Genomic DNA, 14765 nt, shown 5'->3' on the forward strand with positions numbered 1-14765 from the left:
GGCCTTGGCGCCGACTTCTGACAGCGCTCACATTACTCCGATAATCCGCTCGCAGTGCGGGAGTATCTCTATTTTTTTTTTCTCTCGTACAATACGAATTTTGATAAGGAGAGTTCAAGCATAGTTTTCTTTCGCTAATCTGTTTAAATGTGATCGTTGGAGGGAAAGTTTGGTCGCTTTCTCCGTGTATTGGACGCGGGCACAAGTTGCTCGATATGGTGAGTGAAATGTATCAATAAACGATGACATTTGCTCTCGCTTATAGGTTAGCAGGTATAAATAAAGGAACTTGTTATATGTGATTTTCAGAAATTATATTCAATTCGATATCGATTCTGCCCGATTGCGTAGTTTCTCTTTTTACTTGCACAATTTTTATCGAAAAATCGTCTTTTTTCTCTAATTGAATTGTAAGTTTGATATTAATATATCAGTATATATATGTACTTGTTGATACATATTGCATTCAGTATTTGGTAATGGTTGTTTTTTTCTTTTTTTAGATTTTTGATTGTAATATGAAATGAACGGAATGAAATATTTTTTGATCGATTATTTCATTGTGACAGGAACCGTCGAACGGCATAGACAAATCATGGGATTATCCCTGGACCACGGAAGAGATGAGGAAAAAGAGGAGGGAATGGAGTCTGGCGGGTGATGTTGGACTTCTCAAGCATCTTCAACAATTTTCTGAGGTATAGTTTATTTTGCGACGTTTATACTCGATGGCACACAAACATTTTTATTTTGTACAAAATTCTAGAATCTGATGTCTAGAGCCGACAAAACTCAAGCTGCTCTAGACACATTAACGACACAATTAAAAGAAACAGGGATATTAGTGGACAATGTTACCAATACATCTTTGGCTTTGGCCAATACTCAATTTATTGAAAGTCGTGTTCAGGAAGATGACATAGAAATTAAGGAAAATTCTGAGAAGCAAGAAGTAAGTATATGTATGTTTCAAGGAATTAATATTTTTTAATATATTTTAATATGTAATATACTTTACGATATTTTACTTTATGATAAATACTATTCTTCGATAAATATCTGTGACAAATCATCCAAATAAAATTAATTTTTCTTAATTTTCATGAGAATGTGAATACTCAGGATTTAGTACCAGAGAATCTCCTAGCCAGCATAAGTGAGAGTGTTAAGCAAGGTTTAAATATAATGGATGAAAAGTACAAAGTAATGGATGTAGCTTGTAGCGACAGTGAAGAGGAAGATGAAGCCAGTGCAGTAGTATTCAGGTATATTATTAGATGTTATTATTTTCATTGTCATATATATGAAATTTTCATCATTCAAAAATATAATCGGTTTACAGTGTCATTGTTGGGCCCAATGATCCTTACCAAGATCGACCCCTACCATACGTTATTGGATCCGACAAATGGATGGCATCGAATAAAATAGGTTTAGAGAGCAGCAGCAGCGAATCCGAACAAGCCGACGAAGAAAGGGAAGAATCGGAAAGCGAAAAGGAGGACGCGAGTGTACAAAAGATGTTTAACAGTCGACATAATCCGGATATAAATATAGCGAGATTGTCATCGTCCTCTAGCGATTCGGACAACTATAATGATTCAAGTAATGTATCTTACATCAACAACAAGGCGGATATAATTTCTCAGAATAATATAAATTCTGCCTCGGAGTCCGTCACACCTAATAATGTATCAAAGGTAATCGATGGATTATATATGAAAAAATTTCTCTACTATATTTTTACCTTTTAAAACTTTTCAGCCGAGTTTATATATTGTTTTCTATTGCAGACATCTAATGAAACGGAGCCCAGTTTTGCAGAAGAGTTGACCAAACGATTAGGCACTGTTCGCCAAGCGCAGAATCCTGTCGTTGTGGATGAAGCCAATGAATCGTCGATCAATCGATTTAAAAGTACACGCATTTCACAATCTTTATCACAAATAAATAAAATAAAAATTATGAATATTTACACAGTTTGACAATAATCTCTTTATCAGGTGATTTATTTACATCGGAGAAGGATGAAAATGTATTTAACGATAGTTCAGATAATTTGTTTAGCAACAAGAAGGGTCTTTTTGATGATCAGGTGTCCGCAAATCTGTGGAAGGAGAAGTCGATTAAATCTTACAAGAGTAACAATATTATACCACCCAGTATTGACGTACCCCCACCGATTAATATAGTTTGTAAGTATTTTCATTTTTATGAAATCTATTTCATAATAGATTAATTTTTTTTTTAATTCGTCCGTGCTTTCAGCAACGAAGCCAAAATCGGCAATCGATGATCTATTTGCCGATGCCGATTCAGACGAAGACTCAGATATTTTCTCATCGAGGAATATCATCAAGAAACGCACGAAAGAACCTACTATCGGTGATAATATTCGCCCCGCAGCAAAGGGATTCTTGAACGTCATGAGGACTACCGGTAACATCGCCACCAGCACGCCGGAATCCAATATCAACGCTTCGGGTCTGTTTAACGATGATGAAAACGATGTTGCGAATCTGTTCGAAAGCCCCAAGAAGGAATCTCATAAAACTGGGAATACTTCTACAAATACGATTCAGGAGTCGAATAAAAAAGTAAGCTGTCGGTATGATTTGTACGCAATCTTTTTGACATTATTGATATCTACATATGAATAATATAACTTTTCAGAATATAAATCTTTTTGCAATTGAATTTAATTAATTTTAATTTCCAAAGATACACGTTATATTTTTTTACATAAAAAATCTTAATTATATATTAATATTTTTACATTATTACACTGATGATTAAAAAAAACTAAATTTGCAATTATATATCACAATAAAATCAACATATACTTGACTAAGAGATTAAAATAAATTGCAGGAATCGATATTCGGCAATGTTTTATCGTCGGACATCGAGAGCAAACTGTCGAGTCGAATAATGCAACGACGGCAGGAATCATCCGGCTCGTCGTCCGATAGCGATGTGTCAGGAAATTGTGATAGTGCGACAAAAAGCAACGCCGAGCCAGCGTCCGCAGAGAGAGACATTTCAAGTGATAACACTGCGATCGCGAACCGCCGTTTACAGATCACGCCTGCCGAAAATTCCGCCGAGAATGTACTCGTCGAAAACATCAACAACAGCAGCGGAATATATATGCAACCTAGCATCGATAACACTGTCGGGTCGGGTTTGTGGTAAGTTGTCATATTTTTTTCTTTTCTTTTTAATAATTTTCTAGAGCATTTTATAAAGATTTTTTTCAGTTAAATATATTCCGTTCGATAAAATTGCGTTGAAGGATTGTTTCTTCTTTATTTGAAACGAAACTTGATTAATCAATTCGCTATAAATGCATTACATATTAAAGTAATTGCTATCGCGAAAAATTTTTCAATTAAATCATAGATATTAAAACTCTATCTCTCTATAATTAGATATATGTATAGAGCACATACACATACCATCGATCACGCGCATCAAATGTTGAACTAAAGATTATTTGAGAATCTCGAGTTGCATTTTGCGGAAACGTATACGACGACACATGATATCGGCGTTTGACGAGGTCAGCGTCTAAAACAAAGAGATCGCGGCTTTATTGCGTATTCACAGACGCTAACGTTGCATCCAAAATACATGCGGAATGAGAATCGTCGTCGAGGTCAATCGTACCTGAAACTATTTGATTTCCGAGGAATATTTATTTAGATATTCTAGTCTCTTGGTTCTCCTCGTACCGGTAAATCGGATCTGCATGCCAGCCCATTTTTTCTTTTTCTTTCTCTCCCGACATCTACACGCGTGCCAAGTACTTTACAGTGTCATTGAATCGATGACCCAAACATTAGTCACTCGCCTTACGTTACGTTCTATTACGCGCGCTACCGCGCGACGAGTAAATACCGCGCGAGCGTCCAAGGCGAGCTTCTTCAGTACGACCGAATATGCATTGCCTATCGCCAGTTGTTGACTCTGTCATCGCCTAATCTCGAGGAATGTGACGACGACCGAGTACAAAAATTTTAGTGACTCGGTCCGAAGTGATTGTAGGGAAAAGAATATTTAGCTTTTTTGCAGAACATCAGTCTGCAAACTGTTGCTCGAGAAACTGCTCTCTGTCAACTCCGAAAAAATGGAAGGCAAGTAGAGAAAATATAAACGATGTAAAGTCGATATACTTTTCAATTGATTTGAATTAAAGCCGAATTTATTCACGAAATGAATATCATATTTTCTTTTCGAGAAAAGAACATTTTCTTTTTTCTTTCAAAGACGCTATACAGCTTCTCTTTAATTTCACGAAATTTTACAGGCAAGCGAGGATTCGGACGAAAATGGCATTTATTTGAGTTTTTTAATTTTTTATTTAGCTCTGCGGAATATATGAGTGAGTGAAGAGAGAGGAGAATATTTTTGCATTTTCTCGTCGCGCACAGGAATCGCATGTAAAGAATCGTGAAGTGCGACGGTGATGCAAACTAAAAATAGTATGAGCGACGAGAAGCACCAGGACGCAAGTAGATAAATTCGGTTTTGGCGTTATCGCGTGCGTAAGACATCTGGATTTATATTCAGTTTCGATAAATAACAGGCAAGTGAAGAAAGTGATAGATCTTGCGTTTTTTTAGATTCAGATGAGGGATATTTTTATTTTGCGGAAATATTTGGTATAGAAAGTGTCCTAATTCTTTTAGGACTTTTCCTCCTTACAAATCGGTCTTTCGCAGCAATCTGGATAAGGCTTGCTGAAGTCCGTGTCGCGATAATCCACTTGCTTCCCTTCCGGACAGTGGGCTAAGGGACATCTAGAAAGAAACAAAATAATAATTTAGTATTGCCGAAATTCAACGATCAAAGTAAAATTTTGTTGAGAAAATTTTTTTTTATTATTGAATAGAAATACCAAGAGTATTATTATATCGAATCTATGTGCTACAGAAGAGAAAGATGTGAAATTTGTAAATGTTAAATAAAACAAGATATTTCTCTCTTTTCATAGAGTATTGTCTTGTTGCAGTATAACTAAAGTAAGCCATAGTCTCTTTGATTTGTTGGAAAATGTATCGTGCTCCAGAAATTATGTACTTTCTCTACGTCGCAAATAGAGTGGAAATGTTATATATGTGAAACTATAAATAATTCTTTCTCATAACTGATTTTGCGGATTCGAAAGCGTTGATAAATTAATCATTCAATGTTACACAAGAAACGACATTATTTAATCAAAATCTCAAACAGACTTTCCCAATTGTTTTTTTTTTCTAAATTTAGAATTTGGATGATCAATTGTGTATTAATTATCATTATTGCACATTCCGTAAAAATCGATTTGCATTGCAGCTCGAAGGACCGGTTATCAAAAGATTCTTATGTAATCACCGGCTGTTTTGAATAGAAAATTAAACAATCGAAAGCATCAAGTATTAATCAAGTATAATTAAAGATATTTTTTTTTGGAATACGAAATCTCGTATCAGCTGCATCAGATGTAGCGAGGAAATATTTTAAGTAGGATTAATTTGATAAATAAGACTTGGACTCACCCGAGAATTGTCATTTTACCCTCCGCGTGACAAGTGATCCGTGAACATTGTCGAATATGTTGACCCACACTTAGAGTCTCGCCTTTAAACGGACAGCCTTCTACGTAAATAAAATCGTAGAGAAATTTCATTCATGCGCTGGAAGTATCATTAACCCTAGCATTCGTTTTTGGGATAATTATTTAATTAGTTTATTAAACTAATTAAATAATTAGTTTGCGCCCAAGATATATAATCTGTCATCGAAATAAGAACGCGAGGACCTCGTGTTTAAAGGCGTTCAAAAGACACGAGTCTCGCTTTCAATATATGTAATTGTTAACAAGATCATAAGCCGTTCTACAACGTGTTTACAATTTCGCGATATCTGCATCTCCTCCTTTCAGAAATATATTCTTCTAATCGCCAAATTACGCCAAACTTACCTGGCAAATGCACAGCGTGCGTGAACATGCATACCATCAACAAGATCGCGCAACGGACCAGACGATCCTTCATCGTCTTCTTCTTTGCTTAGAAAGGTATCAGAAAGGGGAGAATCAACAATCAGACTATAATACTCGTCTAGCTCTTATATATCGCTCCTCCTTCCTTTCGTATACAACATTGTGTGACCTTTAAGAGAACATCTCTCGTATCCCATCTCCGGCGCTGATGCGAAATGCGTATTATTGCGCGCGCGGAGACATAGCAACAGGATAAGAGAAAAAAAAGGAAAGACAGTGTCAAATCAATGAAATAACGCCAGCAAATGATGATTTATCCGAGCATGTTACAGTGCCATTCTTGTCATCGCTGAGCTTGTCTATCGCGCTTTGTTTCAAACAACGTGTTAAACGTCAATTATAATTCGCGGATGTTTATAAAAAGGTTGTTGTAAAAAGGAGGATTCTTTTTCGATTTCTATTAATTGGATGCATAATCGAGTATTCGGCTTGTCTTGACATATAATGAAGGCAAGAATTAATTAGTTGATCTTTCCTGGATTACATTTAAGTTATAGAGAGACGCGACGAGGATTTTTACATATTTTATATATATATTGTATCTTATTTTTACGACAAAAAAACAAGTGCTAGCATTACATTGTTTTGAGTCAAAAACATATTCGGGAATTGTGTCAAGTGCTTAATCGACAAACAGAATTAATTAATTATCTATATTTATAAGACAATTTTTAGCGAGAATCTATTAAGCTAATACAATATTTACATAATTGAATCCTAGTCTTTTTTTCTAATCTTGTCGAAGGAGTGACGTGAGAAGTCGGAATGACTTATAAATATACAGATCACTAGACTAATCAACTAAATTAAATATCTGCAAAATAGTTTGCTTTAAAAAGTAGAATTAAATTATTCCGCGATAAAATTACTTATTTTATAGAGATGCTTCATCAATCATTCGCAATATGTGTATCGTGCATATTATTCTTAATATCAAATAATATCATGGTATATCTATGTAGGTCATAGATCATTATTTATCGCGATACTCGATCATTGCTAGAGTTTGGACAACGAATTTTTAAGTTAAAATGAATTTTCATTGGCGCGAATACTTTTATTTTACCAATGTAGCGAGAGATTTGATCGCACACCGCACTAATACCGATCTATTGCTTTTATATACATATAAGATAAAATTTTATATGACGCTTCCCAATATAATCTCAGGTAGGCTTATTAAATTATATTTTTATTATTATTATTATTTATATCTTATATTTATTTCTCTGATTCTAGTTGAAAGATAAATATTTACCGTTTTCGTTCAGCGGTTTGCAAGGTAATTGATTAATAATCAATCTTCTTCTTTCCTCAGGATGAACTTCCAGCCGGAGATGAGCTCGACGAGGCTCAAATCCGAGGAGATCTACCGCGAACGTGTTACCAGTGACAGCCTTTTCGCGGCGCAAACGCGCTATCCCGCCAACCCGGCGAACGGTAACAGCAACAGCAATAATCAACAACAGCAATCACGACAGGAGCAGCCGGACAACTCGTCTTTGCTGCAGGACGACGTGTTCGAGAACGACGGTTTTTTCGGACCGCTGCCGTTGCCCACTAAGTCAGACTCGAAACGAGCGCCAAAATCGAAGATCTCGTTGCTCTTTGACGATTCCGATTCCGGCGACGAGCTCTTTTCTGCCGCGAGCTCTGGTTCCAGATCGCAAAAGAGTACGGATTTTCTCGCCGCGGTATCGTCAAGCGACAAGACGACGAAGGCAACTCCGAAGAGTGGCGGTCTGTTCGACGACGATAATATATTCGGCAGTAAGGACGCACCGGACATCGATATATTCGACGTGGCATCAAAATCAAGAGCGGCTTCGAACAATTTATTCGATAGTCGCGGCCGGGAACAATATTCAGCAACGTCGAAAAGCAATAACGTCGGTAAATATAGAGCATATTTTGATTCCTATGATTCTTCGAATGACATTTTATTTTGACACGTTAAGATTTCATTGTTTTTTTTTCTAATTGTAAATTGCTAGATAATTTACAAAACAAGATGGAGTCCAAGAGGATCAATCTTTTCGACGACGATGATGACGGCGACTTGTTCAGCGGCGCGAAACCAATGAAACCGAAGAGCGACCATAAGACTGATGTTCTCTTCGAGGACGAGGATGATTTGTTTCTGTCAATCAAGGTGAACGATAAGAGACGCTCCTCGATGGAGAAAAACGCATCAGTTGAACCAAAAATCGACGTCTCCAAAAATGTTTCTAGTCTGGAAGTTGAAAAGAAGAGCAAGGACGATTCTTTGGATTATATGGGTGAATTGTTTTCGAAAGCGACGAAAACCCATAGTCTTCTGTTTGAGAATGACGATTACGACGATCTGTTCGGCAAAAAAGACGCAATGCCGCGCGAGGACTATCGATCGAAACCTGAATTCAAAGAAAAAGTCAAGAAAGATATCATCGAGAAGGTGCAGAAACTTTCTGAGCAAAATAAAGATTCAGAATTTTCAAATTTAAATCGTGATATCAAAACGACTATAGAATCCAAAAATATCGTCGCAAAGAGTGATATAAACGAGGAAAAGAATAAAGCTGAAGTCGGAGAAACGTCCTCCAAAACTGACGAAGATGGCAGGACAAAGAAGAATTCACCGCCAAAAACATTGAACATTCGGACGACTTCTTCACCGCCATCCGAAGAACAGAACGGCCAACAAGTTCACCGAAAATCGGTGTCTGGTAAAATAAAGAATCTAATGGGAAAGATGGGCGATTTGAAAATACTTTCGCCAATGGATGCACCGCCATTATGGAAGAAAAGTGAGGACAAGACGGATGAAGACGAAGATATCATGGATAGAGACAATGGAGATCAGGGTGTCAGTGGATACGTTTCACCTCCTAGTATGTCGGGTGATTATCGTTTAACAAGATATCTACTTGTAATGTAATTTTAATGTTTTGCGTTTTGAATATTTATTAAATTAATTAAAAGATTGAATTTTTTTCACCGAATTTTTACAGAAGGTAGCGCGTGCAAGGAATCTTCTTATTCAACAACAATCTCCACCATCAGCAATGTGGAAGTGGCTATAAACTTCGACGATCTGGCTCAAGTAGAAACATTGTCTACTATCGCGTCAAAGGTACTTATTAAATTGAAATATAAACGAATTTATTTATTCGTTAAGTTTTGCACAATATTTCACGAAAGGTTCTTGGAATAAAAGGAAGAAGAGTAGCTTTTAACATTCAATGGAATTTTAAAGTATTTTTTTTTTTAACCTATTTTATTTTTACTAATACTAATAAAGACGCGCCTCTTTATTCAGGATATTATGAATAATTTATATCTTTATCTTCATTATTATCGCGTTAATTTTACTTTTTAGAGCCGAGTAAGGATTCAAGCAAAACGCCGTCCTCAGAGCCGGCACGCCCGGAAATCCGCATTGCGACATAGCGGCATTGATTTCGATACGGTCGACAACGCAGATAACGATAACTCTTTGGACGAAAGTCACACTAGTACCTTATCGTCTACCAAAGATTTATCCGCTGCTTTGGCAATTAGCGCAGCTGATCGTTTGACCACCAACAATGCTCAACGCTCGATACTCGATCCTTCTTCCACAGACGACAAGTCCGAGCTAGGTAGCATTAGCAAGGAGAGCTCGATGAGTGTGAACAAGAACACTCTATTGTCGCCATCCACTGACGAAGAAGATCTGTTTGATGTGCCGCCAGATCTGCCGGAAGATCCGCAAAGGGAGGATACGTTGTTCGGTAGGGCACCGATACTTTCGCCGATTGACGACGGACAGCCTGACAGAACACCCATTGCTGTCAAACCTCTAATCGATACTGTGATAAGAAAGATCGTCGATATCGATATGAACGCGGAGAATAAGAAAAGTCCTAAACAAGATTCTAGCGAATTAACGGGATCGGATGTCAATACCAAATCGGATACCTTGAAGAAGACGGATGATAAGCGTACATTCAACGAAGAGCGAGATGAAGTGAGTAGAAAATCCAGCGAAGAGCCGAGCGATCCTCTGCGCGACAGCAGCCACGATCCACTGAAGGATCCTAGTCAGTTGTTCGCATTCGTCACGAAGACGCCGTCGCCGGAGAAAAGCAAAGGATTGCTGTTTTCCGAATCGGACGATAGTTTGTTTTTTAATGGCTTAACAAGAAAATCGAGCGAGCCGAGCAAAAAGAAGACCCTGGATCTATTTGCGGACGATAATGCGGGCGGCGACCTGTTTTCCGCGGCGCCGTTAAAGAAAACGGTGAAAAAACCGCTGCAAGACACAAAGATCGGTCTCTTTAACGACGATGATGATGTACATAACGAAGACGGTAGTCTTTTCGACAGCGCATCTGGCAAAACAAAGCAAGACAGTCAAAAATTAAATCCTGTTCAAGCTGGACGAAAGAAGAACATTTTCGACGACGACGATGACGACGATTCCAGTCTGTTTGTCGAATCGTCCGGCCAATCACAGAAATCGGACAGCACATCGTTCTCGGAGCCCAAACACGATGACGCCGATTCTCAAGCCAAGAACTCGAATCTGAAAGATATCTTTGGTGACGTGGCGTGCAACGCCTTTCCTTCTGCCGGAAAGATCGATGACGATATCGATCTTTTCGCTGCGAGAAAAGTTGTTCCTAAGAAAATTGTCAAGTCCTTGTTTGCGTCAGATGATGAGGACGATGACAACGACGATCATATCTTCGGCAAGCAGTCATCTATGTCGACAGACTCGAAGATGAAAATGACGATAAGCGCGCCGAGTTCAAGACCGGCCATGAAGAAATTGGTCACAAGGGACTTGAAGAAAACGGCTGAGAAGATCGTCGAGGATCCGTTGAGTCTTTTTCAAGATGATTAAATTTTTTTTGAAATAAATACCTATGAGATTTCCTATATGCTCAGCCACAAAAGTTTATATATGCATACACATACATCTAGGAAACTGAAGAAATAATAAAATATATATATATCTTTTGTAATTACTTTTCACGCATTTGATTAAACACTTAATTTACATGATATTAATTCATCCAACACACACTAAAATCTCTTCAATCTTTAACATGACATAATATTCGATTTTATTGGGAAAAAATCGAAATTAGATAAACATATGTATAATTATATTTTATATCTTCAACTATTTTATTCGCTTTAATTGGTGAAATATTCGTGCATACTATTTTAATACACTAAATAGACTTGTGGCTTAGAGGCATGTATGTATATATATTTTTTTTTTATTTATATTTTGTTACGTCTCTCACAAAATTGTTCTATAATATGAAAAAGCCTATATCGATAAAAAATGGGTAGCGTGCAATTCGTGAGAAATGGATAATTTTGTTTCTCGGCTGTATTTATTATTTTACTAGCCAGATCTGAATTATTCTTTTTTTTACACATATCACATTATAGATCGTCCTATCTTATTTGTCGACGAAGATTGCAATAAAATGTACAAGTATTTCAATTCTTAACATTTATTCGATACACAACGAACATAATTAGTTTACACTCACATCGTAATTAAGTGAAAATCTCACCTTATTCGTGCAGTAGATGTATATTTTTCTCTGTACTATCGTTCTTCTTCATCACGTGAATAAATTCACCCCGCGCGCGCTTGTGATTTATGTCATGTATATATCATCCTAATGAGTCATATTTTATTGTTAGTGTAATAAAATTTATTCGATGATCTCTCGTATAATTCAGTGATGGACAATCCAGTCTCCATAATCCTTTTAATCCTAGATAATGCTGATCTTAAATATCGTATATAATTCGAAGTTTCATAAATTTTTGTTAAGATAAATAAAATAAATTTTATTTGTTAAAATACAAATAAAATCATTTTTTTGCATAAAAATATATTTCGGAGATCAGAGTAATTACTCAATTGGAAAGTATCAATCATTGTATGCATCGTGTGCGGAGCAGAACATTTTTAAACAAACTCGATTTAATAGATGTTCTCGATAAATACACAAATTATATATATATATATATATATATATATATAATATTTCGTTGCAAGAATAAGATGTAAATTATATTTATTGTATATTATGTTTGCTAACGTCATTATGCTTTTAAACGTCGTTATCAAAGAATTACGCGTTTAATTTATGACGTAATATTTGAGATGAACTAATGTATTAATACTTCTGCAAATTCACATTTCTTTGTTTATCTCATTCGTATTAAATATAAAATACAAAAAAGGTTACTATAAATATTACAATAATTTACAAATAACAATTACACAACTTGTTGTACACAGTACTTAATCGCAATCAAAGTTACATTCCGCAAATTAAATCCCAATTCTAAAAAGTAATTATTCTACAATCATGACAGTATCGAAATACAATATCTTTGAATTCTGTGCATACTTGAAAGAGGACCAATAATAAACTAAAATTATACATACTTAGAAAATTATATTCCAAGTTTAAAAAAATATTCTAGTACTAAAAAATACTCGTAAAGAAAAGAAAATAGAAATTTATATTATTTATTTATTAAAATTTTAATAAAGATACTTTGAAGTGAGAAAAGAGATTTTTCGCGGCTTCGATATTTTGTCCTTTGTACTTGTACGATAAGATCGCCAAGATGGCGCGCGTTTCATTAAAGAGATCTGTATATTAATCTGTATGTAATAAGCGAAAAAAAAAGAAAATGGCCAAAGAAAAATAAGAATTTCTGGGGATGCACGATCTGAACAGAGTTAGATGAACGAAGAGAGATGTGGAGGGACAAAGTCCCTCAGGAAAAAGTTCCTCTTCTATATTTATCATCACATCATCGCATCTTTTCTTTAATTCACTCGATCGATTTACTAAAGTTTCTCTTTAAAGAGAGAGAAAAAAAGCTCATCCGACACATTTCTGTAAACTTGACGAATTACACAAATGTCTTATACTACGTTAAACTTTACGATTGCATTTATTAACGCCTTGAGTCATTCTCGAAAAGAATATCCTTAATTATAGGATCAAGGTGATTGTTCCTCAGGAATAATTCCTTGAGGAGATCGCAAAATTTGTGCTAGCGCAACGATGGTCGATCATTTTCAGCTGCATAATCGAGAAAATCGCAGGCTGGATTTTAAAAGACATTTTGTTCTACATACTATATATATTAATTATAATAATACATTCTCTCTCTCTCTCTAATCTTCCGATTAGAGAAAGAGAATGTATTATTTTTATTATTTGTAAAACGCAATTCTCTCTGAAAATTTATTATTACTATACTTTATTCTATAAAATATCGAAACTCAATAATAATTAATTTCAACACAAACTCACTTTTTTCTTTATAACGATAAAACTGCTATGTATTTTCTGTATAAGAAAATATATAAAATTCGATAAGACAAGAAAATGGTCGCTAAAATCCAGCATCGATAATCCTACGTGTCGTTTCTTTCGTGTACGAGATACAATCGCTGTGTGCAAGATCTCACGTAGAAAATAGTTCCCCTCATACGAAAACGTTTATAAAAGCGAAACACAGCTATGGATTATAATAAATTACTAGACTAGATTTTCCGAGTTTCCGGGGATCTCTCCGTCCCGCGAAATCTCTCGATCTGCTAATAAATAGTCGGTATATAAAATATTTTCTCTTATCGATATCGCGGACGGCAAACGCTATGTGTCGACAACACGCCGTACCTGTTGCGCGATATATGCACAAATACGTGTCATGTACAAAATGTCCGCATTGAACGCATCATCATCGTAACATTCGGATTCTTTAAAAAGAATGCTCGTGCTAATTGGTCCATAAATTTCTGAAATAGGTTTACGAACAAATCATCGGACTGTCCGATTATAATTATATAACTCGAATTTTTCCTTTTTCTTTTTTTAACGTGATTAATACCGCAAAATTCGATCAGTTTTCTCTCTCACGTGGACTATTATTTAAACACATGATGTATAATAATAGTACAAACTTAAATTTATGCAATTGTCATCACGTTACCATTCTATTTTTTGTTAAGTTCTATTTAATGAGGATTTATTCGAGGAAAATTACAGTTGCCAGAAGAAACTGACGTAGAAATATAATTAGTTCTGTGAGAGAAAAACACATGTATTATATAATAAATCTAACAATAAGTAAATATAGATCTCTCCTTAGTTAATCTAGTCATATATATGTATCATCCTATATATACTTGCTCTAAAATATCTTCCAGAAATATAAAAAATGTCCAATGTACAAATTGTGATGCAGTGTGCGATGTAGCTTCTAGGAGATGATCTTTTCTCTCCTGAAATCGCAATCCTTAGAAGCTACATACGTCACGTAATTTTACAAAAATTAAAATTTTGCAAAATCTTGAATGAAACGCACATTATAGCATAATTTGATGGTTTTAACCGCTTTCTGATAAGGCTTTCGGTTGCAAACGTATACGAATGTTAAGATTTTTAACAGAAATAAATGTATATGAATTTTGTCGAAAAATACATTGTTGATCATCGATTATAAGCGAAATTGATATTAATATAAAGTAAGCAAAATTTTTCAATTACTGTTAATAATTTTTTAATAAATTGAGAATTATTATTTCTGTAGTATCAGCTATTGTATGCCAATTCAATTCGTGAGTCTAATATAAGTAACACTACGAGAATTATAAAATTATAAAATATAAACCAACGCTATAAAAAATATATTTCATTAT

General features: G+C 35.3%; 2 protein-coding genes across 5 annotated transcripts; one reads left to right on the forward strand and one right to left on the reverse strand.

Moving 5' to 3' along the window:
* Positions 1 to 26: 26 nt before the first annotated feature.
* Positions 27 to 11756, forward strand: Nclb (no child left behind). 4 transcript variants are annotated; one of them, XM_070302346.1, is made up of 14 exons: positions 27 to 218; positions 310 to 410; positions 570 to 698; positions 767 to 952; positions 1108 to 1265; positions 1343 to 1700; positions 1794 to 1917; positions 2004 to 2195; positions 2269 to 2597; positions 2872 to 3191; positions 7365 to 7939; positions 8041 to 8925; positions 9037 to 9158; positions 9405 to 11756. In XM_070302346.1, the coding sequence occupies exons 3-14, from the start codon at positions 624 to 626 to the stop codon at positions 10911 to 10913; spliced, it is 4833 nt and encodes a 1610-aa protein (XP_070158447.1). In that variant the 5' UTR covers positions 27 to 218; positions 310 to 410; positions 570 to 623; the 3' UTR covers positions 10914 to 11756. The 4 variants fall into 4 exon arrangements, with proteins under 4 accessions (XP_070158447.1, XP_070158445.1, XP_070158446.1 ...); XM_070302344.1 differs by lacking the exon at positions 310 to 410; XM_070302345.1 differs by lacking the exon at positions 310 to 410 and having other exon boundaries at positions 8041 to 8916.
* Positions 4309 to 6079, reverse strand: LOC138936725 (uncharacterized). The gene is made up of 3 exons (XM_070302349.1): positions 5966 to 6079; positions 5541 to 5640; positions 4309 to 4802 (listed from the first exon to the last, which is right to left on the reverse strand). The coding sequence occupies exons 1-3, from the start codon at positions 6036 to 6038 to the stop codon at positions 4688 to 4690; spliced, it is 288 nt and encodes a 95-aa protein (XP_070158450.1). The 5' UTR covers positions 6039 to 6079; the 3' UTR covers positions 4309 to 4687.
* Positions 11757 to 14765: the final 3009 nt, after the last annotated feature.

The sequence above is a fragment of the Polyergus mexicanus genome, unplaced genomic scaffold (assembly GCF_030449975.1).
Source record: "Polyergus mexicanus isolate NDT 795.1 unplaced genomic scaffold, iyPolMexi1.0 SCAF_9, whole genome shotgun sequence".
NCBI classification, from domain to species: Eukaryota; Metazoa; Arthropoda; class Insecta; order Hymenoptera; family Formicidae; genus Polyergus; species Polyergus mexicanus.